The sequence below is a fragment of the Adelges cooleyi genome, unplaced genomic scaffold (genome assembly GCF_023614345.1).
Source record: "Adelges cooleyi isolate 19-005CV unplaced genomic scaffold, UGA_ACOO_1.1 ACOO_flye_CR_arks_rails_tigmint_CR_PRNA_672, whole genome shotgun sequence".
Classification (NCBI taxonomy): domain Eukaryota; kingdom Metazoa; phylum Arthropoda; class Insecta; order Hemiptera; family Adelgidae; genus Adelges; species Adelges cooleyi.
The window spans coordinates 1-11,278 of NW_026096374.1; the positions used below are offsets into that span (position 1 = coordinate 1).

An 11,278-nucleotide genomic window follows, 5' to 3' on the forward strand; every position below is an offset into this window, starting at 1 on the left:
TAGAGTATAATGGTTCGTTGAAAATACATTAAAGTCCTCACTTTCACTTCCCCTCTACCTCTCCCGGTCTATATCTAGTCCTCCGTAGTCCTCACTATCACTCGTCTCCTCCCCCCGGTCCTATAGCTAGTCCTCAGTGGTTCCCCCAGCCGCTATTGGTCTCGTGAAAAAGTAAAAGTAATCGAAACTCTATGTCGAGTGAAAGTTTTACCGGTCTCACATAATAGTTTTATTTTTTAAAAATATGTGATCTATATAATGCATCCCCGTCAACTTGCTGTAATTGACGGCGATGGTGATGGTGAAATAGTAATGCAAATTGTCATATCGTTTGATGGAAAGTCGAGCTCCGATAAAGATCATCCACATACGAAAAAAAGTTAAGAATAATATAATATAATAACGTTAATATTATAATATAATATAACGTTACCCGGCGACCGACAGAGCATCTACACCAAACATATAGGAAAAAAAACAAATCCCCGTTCTACTCCGATTGTCAGGTAAAGTAATATAATACAGTTATTACCCATAGGGGTAATAGGTACATAGGTATTATATAGATACCCTACACCCGTCGTGTAAACGACTGTATAATAATGAATGATCCTGAATGTTGTTGTAATCTTGTGGAAAGTGGTCCTGTTTACCTATATATACAATTGTAAATTATTCTATAATATCTTGTGGAAAAGATCATATATATATATATATATTTTTTTTTTTTTTTTTTAGTGTATAGTATTTAAATTAACATCTATAACCCTATCACATACGTGTTAGGTTAACGAACCCTCTTACCGTGTTTACTGTATTATTCTTGTATATGGCTATAAGTGTATATAAAACAAGTATTATTAACCAGTTCTTAAAACTACCCACACCCTAGAACATATTATGGTTTTTATGGATTTTCAAACGAACGATCAATGCACGTATAACGCGACAGTACCCCTCAAGACCTCTTTAACTGACGTACCCCGGCAAGTCAACGACAATAATACTTTTAAAAAAGTAAGTGTTTAACACCTTCTATTCTTTCACCCCCACAAGTTTATTTATATCAAGTTTATTGAATTCTGTTAGCAGTTCAAATCTACAAATTCAAAGATGCAGCCAAATTATTTTATTAACAAAACTACTGCAGGCGAGTACGAGTTATTGGACATCGAAGTCGAACAAACTGATCGGGAGACATTTATTGAACAATTTGGCGAGCCGGAAGGAGTCATGGATAATGAGGGGTATATGCGTGATATATTTGACGATAGTGAAGATGAAGAAGAAGAAGAAGAAGCACAAGAACAAGAATCTACTGATAGTTCGTCTTCAGCGTTAGATTCTCAAGATGAAAGCGAATCAGAACGTACGTAATTTTATTTTTTTTCAATGAAACTTATAAAACTTTATCGCTATTTTCTGATTAATATTAGTTATTTAATTATATCTGTTTTTAAATATAGTGGAAACCCGCGTATTTGGTGAATACACCGCTGATTATACACCGATCCACCCGTCCAACATACTTCCATGTTCGAGAGAAGAGGAAACTTACTTGGACGAATGGTCTTTAGAGGATAGTAGTGCAATGGGCGATCTACGTTGGCGAATGTCATTCCCAGGTTTGGCTAACAGCTACAGAAATATGGAGAGAATTTATGCCGGGGCGTACAACGTTGATAACTTCAGGGAAATCGCTTGTGAGCACCCAAAATTATACTATAGATACTTCCAATATAAATCGGTAGAATCCCTATTAAATCTTCCGAGAACACCAATATCTTTTGGGGGAATGGTTCGGGCAAATTTTTGGTGTTTCTCAATTCGGGAAATATTATTATGTTTGGAGATGTGGGGCACCAATTTTATCTTAAGTAATTACAAATGTGGGACTGTTCGCAGTATAAATTTAGAAGGGAGGACCACGAGAAGAAAGTACTATGTTTGCGACATAAACGCTTCTATTTGCAGTTATGGAGCTATCACTTCGGAGGGGGATCTTGAAAGGGTTGTCACATGGAAACAAACTTTCCAACCAGGACACTTAATATTGGACTTAACAAACTTTAAAAAATGTGAAGTTTGCGGAGCCAGACTGGAGGTCTGGGTAAACTTAACAGATATTAATTTGATACGTGCCGCAAACCCTGACTTGATCCTAAAATCGGAAATAGTCAGGGCTTATTTTAATTATTTTATTCCAATTTCTGAATCATATCCAATATTAGGTGTCTAGATTTCAATGTCATGCACCCCGGTGTAGATTTTCTTTATATATACAAATGTAAATATACCATATTATTGTTAACAGCATTATTATTATTGTTATTGTTTATTATATTATTATTATTATAATTGATAGTATTTCTGTTTATGTATTATATTTTTCTTAAATATATTCTGTACAAAGAAAAAATACTGTAACATTTTGTTTTTACTCATAGCCTAATATTAATTACCATATATGTGTTTAAACCATACGTAACTTGAAAACACAGCATGTATGCATTCATGCGTGTCTGTGTATATGTGTATGTGTGTGTGTGTGTGTGATAAAAATCACACCACTTAACGGTCGTAAAAACTCAGAGACTAAATAACAACTTGGATAATATAATGTTATTGATACGCTGTGAGGTAAACCAGTTTTCTTTTAAATTATTACAAACAAAACATAATCACTCATTTAGAAAAAGAAAATAATATATTATTGTCAAAAACTCGTAAACTATTACAAATAAATGAATATGAGAAAGAAACATACATTTGTTTTACAGGTTTAAAAATATTTCAATACACTTATTTTATATTATGGTTCAACATTATAATATTATTATTATTGTATTAACAGTAATAAGTTATCAACATAAAAAACATAAGATTCCAAGAATCATATTAATTTATAGTTTTTATAAGTATTTATTTTCAAATATTAGCACAAAAAATAAGATAGTATAAACGTTTTATTATTTTTTTAGATATTTTGTTTTCACACTGTTAAAAAAAAATTATGTCTCAAAGTCTATAATGAATGACTTATTCTGTCTACGGCCTCTAAAAATTAAAAACACCGGACCTGTTTTGTTTTCAAACTCGGCGCATTCCTGTTCCGTGAGTTTGAACGATTGTGGTAGAAAAACTCCATATGTTAGACCATCTTTTTTTATCGTCATGCGTACTACCGTGAAGTTAGGTCCGAATTTACTGGCGATTAATTTGACATTTTCTATCTGATATTTGGCGTTCACTTCCAGCTCGCCTATACTGATTGATTTGGCATATGTTTTTTCGGACTCTTCAACTTTTGACTTGAGTAAATTGGCGAAACTAGCCATGCTAAAAACAAATATATATGTATATTATATATATATATATGTAATATAAATATTTTTATATTTTATAAGAAGATATATTATTACCTTATTTTTTGTTATGTACGGAGTAAATAAATAAAGTCGTCTGTTCTTGTAGAACTTGAAAAACGTATTAAACCGTTTCAACTAACTGTAGTATGATGTTCTAAAAGAAAAGTTATATATCCCCCACTCTTTTACTAAAATCTTTAGGTACAGGAGAGGTCAAGGCTAAATCTTGTGTTATTATAAAAAATAAAAATACATATGCATCGGTTAAACAAACTTTCTCGACAAGAATGTTTTTTATTTTCTAATAATTTACATATGGTGGGGTACTAAAAAACTTGTTCGATACGGTTAAGTGGAAATTCCGTAGCTCATGATATTTAGTGTCTAATAGAGTGCTGTGCTGTTCGTTGTGTGTTATTTCGGTTCAACATTTCAGTATTTTAAAATGACCGGTTTAATAAAAAAAAATGAATTAACTTACAAAAAAAGAAAATATAGTACGTTACGTCCGCCACATGAGTTAATAGACTGTACGGTGTTTACAATTGACTATAGTAGTAGAAAATATATTCAAATCGGCTTAGACCCGAAGGAGACATTTAATGTTAAAATACATATTTTGACTTCTACAAGTTATGTGACAGTCGGTATAATCTTATTTAGCAGATTAATATCTGCTATGAGTACAATATTGACCAATTTGTCGATTGAGCAAACCGCTTTAGAAAACTACGAAAAAAAGTTTCAAAAAAATGTTATGAAAAAACTGTTAACAGATGAATCCTTCATAATTTCAAAATTAGTTTCACGTGGGCAGCATTTATTAGTTGTACAGGCTAGAAGTGATACATACTCCAAAATTTTACTTTGTCGTGAGGAATTATTGAAAATTCAAGAACTTCAACACGTTGTTAATGCAGTATATTACCACAAATCGTATGTAACCCGTCTTATCGTGTTAGAACAACTCGAAATATTTGTAAAATATTTAGACTCTCAGTGGAAAGAAAAAAACAGTTTCCACAGCGATGAAATGGTATGCTACATACAAAAAATGAGTCAAGAAACGATTTCTAGCTTAATCTCAAACGATAAACCTGACTATATCAACCAACTTATATCAATCGCAGCGAAATCTGTTGCTGACGCTTGGGTTGAACTTAAACATTCTGAAATAGAGGTTATTATAGATTTTACATTATTATATAATACTTTAACTAAACAATCATTATAAGTGTTATTATTATTATTATTAACAGGCTCCTAAGCGTGAAGATGAAAACGTGATTGAACAACTTGCAGATTTTGAAATTAAAACTAATTCATCACCTAAAACCATGCAAGATGTAGATGACTGTTGCAAGTGTGATTTATGTATTTTCACAAACATAAATAATGTATGTGATAACATTACAGACAATGGGAAATATTATGTATTTAAATAAGTAAATAGCTATTTATTGTATAGAAATTATTGTATGAAAAAAAATAAAACATTTATTTTTATTACATTGAGAGATAACCCCATTTATTTATTAAGAAATTATTCTAACAACTATCCTTCTATATTCTCTCCTCCTACTTTTAAAAAAATATGTAAAAGAAACAACTTTCTAAAATAAAGAAAAGAAAACTAGTGCCCCGCACTAATGTTTTATTCAAGAATATGGTTTAGTCGTGTGTCAGTCGATGTTACGCTTTTACGTTCATAGCTGTTTTTAATATTTTTAAAAAAACTTTTATTATTTTTGTACAACCGTGTTATTTTAATTTATATTAATTGTACTATCTAAAAGTCATCATGTTTACGTGTATACAATGTGGTAAATCGTTTGCAAACAAATCTAATTTAAACAGACATGGCATAAAACACACTGACGTTCAATTTCCTTGTCACGCTTGCAATAGAGTTTTTAGTCAAAAATCAAATTTGTTGCGTCATGTGAGAACCGTACATCGTAAGTAAAGCATTAAATATATTACATTTATTTAAACAGTAGTTATTAAAAATAAGCATTAAAATCGATGGACATAAAAACAATTTATACTATTATAGATCTTGCTAAAAATGGGGTTGATTTTAATGACGCTATTGACGGTATAGGACAAGTGTTTAACAGTGAGTAGAAATAAAAAAAAAAATAAAAAACATAATATTCTATTCGTAATTTCGTATTTTTATCGTAGATTTTAATCAGCGACAGCAACAACAAGAACAATCGAATTTAATAACATATATTCCGTCAAACGCGCAGGCTAATGACACCCTTTTTACGACACCAAGTGAAACTGTTGACCCTCGTAACGGTAAGACTTGTTTTTAACAATATATATATATAAATATATATAAATAAGTAAATATTTAACAGGTGTAGATTGTACGTCTGACCCACTACCAACAACACAGTCGGTTAAAAAAATAAAAACGGCTGATGGGGAATTGTTGAATAATACTACGATTGAACCCGGCTATTATAATGAGAATACGATGTGTAATAAACGTAAAAAAACCGCTCGTATGTCTATGGCGGCGACCGCGGGTCAGGATAATTTTATTCATATCGAGTCATCGTTCAAGGGGAAAATTAAATGGTTTTATAAAAAAAATATAAACAATACATTAGATTATAATGAATTTTTAAACAACTGCAAACCACAAATATCTAGTCTTTTAAGTTCAATGGCGTCAATTCATCCAATTAAATACAATTTAAAACTAGAAGCAACTTATAGTATACCGCAGCAGGAAAACACAACAGAAAATCGGGCTTTTAAAACGTCTGCTAGAGAGCTTTATTCGGCGAGTGATTTGAATGCTGCAGTTCTTGATGACTTTACAAAGCTCCTCGAAGAAGAAGATGAGTATGTTGCCAAGGGCTCTGGTTATTCCCTTCAAACAATTGATGGAATACTTCTGGGAGTGTATGTATTTACACCGTTACGGGCATCATCCCATATATATCTACCCGAAGATATTATAAGAAAAAAGGCGGTCATTAATCCTATGAACTTGAAGGACAATGAATGTTTTAAATGGGCCATTTTAGCTAAGCACGTGTCATCGGGAAATAAAAATCACGTTGGGGAAAATTATAAAAAATTAGAGAAAATGTATAATTTTAATAGGATTATATATCCAACACCTCTTAAAAATATTAAAATCTTCGAGATCGATAATCCTGCGGTATCTATAAATGTATATGGTTTGGAAAAACAACCGGGCCATACTAAATTCAAACCGGCTCATTATGTTTATCCGCTACGTGTATCGAATTCGGAAAAAATTGATCATTTTGATTTATTGGTCATAGAGGATGAAACTACGGGCTTAAGTCACTTCACCTATATTTCAAATTTCGCGAGGTTGATACATAGCCAAAAAACGAAAAACCATAGCAAAATGGTTTTTTGTAAAAAATGTTTCACAGGATTCGATACTCGTCCGAAACTCCATAAATTATCAGGTCAGGAGGCGCTCGATCAACACAGACAGATATGTAACAAACATAAAACCATTTTGCCGGTAATGCCCGAAGCAGGTTCGACTTTGAAATTCGAAGCTTGGGGCAAAACAGTTCGACATCCGTTTGTCGTGTACGCAGATTTTGAAGCTCTATTAATCAAACCCAATAATTCAGGCAGCAAAGGCGGAAACACTAAAATTATCGATGAACATAAGTTAATGTCATATGGGTTTTATGTAAAAGCTGCAGATAATATTCCTATAGAGCTTTTAAAACGATACAATATTCCTCTAACACCCATATGTTTTCGTGGATCGCAGACGATAGATTCCGCAGAAGTAGCGAAACGCTTTGTGGAAGCACTCGTTGAAGTAGCGACAAATATAAGCGCGCTACTTCAGACGAATACAGCTATTAGATTTACTGATGAAGAAGCTCAGAGGCATGCAGCTGCCATAAGTTGTGAGATCTGTCGGTGTAGTTTTACGGATTCCAATCAAAAAGTAGCTGACCATGATCATTTATGTGGAAAATTCAGACAAACACTTTGCAACACATGCAATCTCAAGCTTCGCACACCGAATTTTTTACCCGTATTCTTTCATAACCTCAGCTGCTATGATATGCACTATATCGTCACTCAACTAGGATATGATGATAAACCAATCAATATTATACCAACCAGCGAGGAAAAATATATAGCATTTACAAAATATATCAAAAATAATTTTTCAATCCGATTTTTGGACTCGTGTCGTTTCATGCCGTCAAGTCTGTCTACATTGACCGCAGATCTCGCTAAAGCAGGACTTTCAAATTTTCGGGAGACGGCCAAAGTATTTTGCCCCGAAGACATGTCATTGGTAACGAAAAAAGGCGTTTTTCCTTATACCTTCGTCGACGGTTGGTCTAAACTTGAGGTCACCAGCTTGCCAGCTCGTGAGGAGTTCTTCAACTCACTCACGGGCGATCATATTAGTGTAGACGATTATAAACATGCAGTGCAAGTATGGGATCACTTTAAATGTGATACCTTGGGGGTCTACAGCGATATATACATGAAAGTGGATATAATGACACTTGCCGATGTATTTGAACGATTCCGTGACTTATGTATGAGTACATATAATTTAGATAGCGTGTTCTACTTTACAAGTCCTGGGTTGAGTTTTGACAGCATGTTAAAACATAGCATGGTACAGTTAGATTTATTGAGTGACTATGAGATGCAGTTATTAATTGAAAATGGAATTCGTGGAGGTCTCGTGCAAGCTTGCACACGATGGGCTCGAGCGAATAACCCTAAAACACCCGGTTATAATCCAAACGATCCGACTTCATGGCTGGTTTACCAAGATGCTACAAATTTATATGGATATGCTATGAGTCAATACATGCCATGTTCAGATTTTAAATGGTACGCCGGAAGTGGGGAGGAAGCACTGAAGGGTTTGGACTCGATGACGGAAAAGTCTGAAGTGGGCATGTTTTTTGAAGTAGATGTGAATTATCCGACCAGCTTACACAATGATCATAACGAATATCCATTCCTCCCCGAGCTCAAATGTCCACCAAATTCTAAAACAAAAAAACTACTTGCTACACTGGAAAATAAAAAAAATTATGTAATTCATTATATGAATTTAAAACAAGCGATTGCGAATGGTCTGACGGTTGAGAAGGTAAACACCTACTTTCTATACTTAAAAAAAAATAATTTAAAATAATTAACCCTATATTATGAATAATACAGGTACATAGAGTTTTACAGTTCCGCCAATCACCTTGGCTTGCTTCCTATATTGATCTAAACACTCAAAAGCGAAAATGCGCATTAAATGATTTTGAAAAAAACTTTTTCAAGTTGATGAACAACGCTGTATTTGGTTTGAATATATATAAATTTATTTAAAAAAAATATATATAGTTAATATTACGATACATCCAACGTTGTGTGTATATTGTAGGTAAAACGATGGAATCGATGCGAAAGCGTGTCAAGATTGAACTTGTTTCCAATCCTCGGAGAATTCAAAAATTAATAAACAAACCCACCTTTAAGCACTGCACTACATACAACGATAACCTTGCAGCTATTTCTTTGGAGAATAAGATAATAAATTTTTGTAAGCCAGTATACGTAGGTTTTGCGGTGCTGGAACTAAGCAAAGTTTTGATGTACGATTACCATTACAACGTTATGCGCAAGCATTTTAAAGATGCTATTGAATTCATTTATGGTGATACAGGTACCTTTTTTTTTTAAATATGAATAATAATAAAGAATAGCTGTATTTAGTTATAAATAAAATGATAAATTGTTCCCCTTAGACTCACTTATATATTTAATAAAGACCAAAGACTTTTATGAAGATGTCAGAAAAAAACCAGAACTTTTAAATCGGATGGATACGTCAAATTTACCACCTGATCATCCATGTTACTCAGTAGAACGCAAAAAAGTTCCGGGGACATTCACTGATGAATTAGCCGGTCTTACGATGCATGAGATAATTGCATTGCGATCAAAATTGTACGGGTTCAGCAAAGAAAACATTTATAAGTCTCTGGAAACAGAATGGAATACAGAAGAAAAAATAAAAGCTAAAGGTATTATAAATTATTAAAAATAAAATAAAAAGTTTACTATTTAAATGGTATAAAATACATTATACAATTTGTGAATCTTAATGGCTTAGTGGGTTAAGGCGTCAGTTTTTCAAAACAGGTAGATAAGTATATGATAGTGTTTAAATATAATAATATAATATAAACGATTTCTAATAATATATGATTTAATCGAAATAATTCCTATGCTGATTGCTTTGGTTTACTAAAGCTGTTAAGATTCACAACATTTTTTTATAATATCTCATTAAAAATTAAAAACTTTCATGCGTTACATAACCTATGGTATACACGTGCGTATACTGTTTGAGGACCACTTTCTTTATTTTCTGACCTTGTTGTATTAGTATAATATCTATGTATAAAATACCGGTTATATGGAAAACAATTATTTTCTTTTGTAGGTATAAGAACTTATGTAACTCAAAAACACATGGTTCTTGACGACTTTAAAAGATGTCTTTTCGATGATGACAGTGATGATGATTTGGACATTTACGGTTTAAATAAAGCAGAAGCCAAAATGATTGCTCATAATTGTGCTCTTAAGACCGTAGAGTATGCTCACCATGACTTAAATACAGCGGGTAGTACATCCTATCGCTACGATTATACTCCATACAGAGAGAATATATCTATACGATCATTCAAACATCAAATTTGTACCATCAAAACAATGAAATTAGCACTAAACCGAAATGATGATAAGAGGATCATACTTCATGACAGAATTCACACTTTAGCGATTGGTCATTATAAAATCAAGTAAATAAAATATATAATAATGATAGTTAAAAAAAATGTTCATTCATATTATTATTATTATTCTAGAGAACTTCAAGAGGCAGGCGGATTATAAGAATGCAACAACAATTTTTTAAAAGAAAAAAAATATTCGATTTATTATTTATACATATAAAAAAGATTTCTTATTATATAAGTATACATCATATAATATATATTACAATGTAAACAATTATTTTTCTACAATATATATATATATATAAATATTTTAATATTATCTTTTACAAAAACTAAAAAAGTATATTATTTACACATTTTCCAAAAACCATTTTCTCAAAGTAAAAACTTTGTAAAATGTACATAGCTTGGGATTCAGTTCTTTATGAAAGAGACAACAAGCGAATTCTTCATTAGGATAGAGTTCATCTATTCTTGGACAGCCCATTAATTCCATATTTATAATAGTTATACCAGGTAAATATTCCAAAAGAAGTTGTTTCTTTTGTTCCCCCTTCACGTAAATGTTTCGAGCTTGTAATGAATTTAATATTCTTCCAATTTCCTCGCATTCTACATCACCGTATGTGAGACTCATTTTATGGAAATGACGCTCTAACCAATTATTAATAGAACGAGACTTGGCATTTTGAAACATGGTTGTTGAGTATTTGAATATCCAGTGTTGGACTGCACAGCTCTCGGTATCGATAGCCGATAATTCCTTTATTAGATATTTTCCATCAGATCCTAGTACACACTGCATATCAAGTATCAAGCGACCCATTCTTGTATTATAAATTATGTTGTTATATTATATAAGCAAGCAACACAGAACACGACTTTTCATGATTAAATACAATATATTACTAACTCTTCTTATTCCTGAATCTTATCTACTAAATCGTCTGACCTGTCCTCAACGCTAATAGTTATTTCAGTTTGTAGTCTGTATTGATCATATACTAAAATAGGTGAATCAAATTTTATATTTGCTGCCATTAGTTGAATGTAAGATTCGATTTTTTGTACGGCAGTTCGAATATCAGTAATTGTATCACTACATTTTGTTATATC

At 32.1% G+C, this 11,278-nt stretch overlaps 3 protein-coding genes across 3 annotated transcripts; all 3 read left to right on the forward strand.

Annotated features, from left to right (window-relative positions):
• Positions 1-4,047: 4,047 nt before the first annotated feature.
• Positions 4,048-4,809, forward strand: LOC126845121 (uncharacterized). Its single transcript, XM_050583678.1, has 3 exons — positions 4,048-4,548; positions 4,628-4,731; positions 4,785-4,809. Exons 1-3 carry the CDS (start codon positions 4,048-4,050, stop codon positions 4,807-4,809), a joined length of 630 nt encoding a protein of 209 aa, XP_050439635.1.
• Positions 4,810-5,597: 788 nt separating this feature from the next.
• LOC126845122 (uncharacterized) lies at positions 5,598-7,454 on the forward strand. The gene is made up of 3 exons (XM_050583679.1): positions 5,598-5,675; positions 5,738-7,335; positions 7,446-7,454. Exons 2-3 carry the CDS (start codon positions 5,857-5,859, stop codon positions 7,452-7,454), a joined length of 1,488 nt encoding a protein of 495 aa, XP_050439636.1. The 5' UTR covers positions 5,598-5,675; positions 5,738-5,856.
• On the forward strand, positions 7,256-10,328 carry LOC126845116 (uncharacterized). The gene is made up of 6 exons (XM_050583674.1): positions 7,256-8,514; positions 8,586-8,718; positions 8,800-9,081; positions 9,164-9,442; positions 9,865-10,225; positions 10,292-10,328. The coding sequence occupies exons 1-6, from the start codon at positions 7,456-7,458 to the stop codon at positions 10,317-10,319; spliced, it is 2,142 nt and encodes a 713-aa protein (XP_050439631.1). The 5' UTR covers positions 7,256-7,455; the 3' UTR covers positions 10,320-10,328.
• Positions 10,329-11,278: the final 950 nt, after the last annotated feature.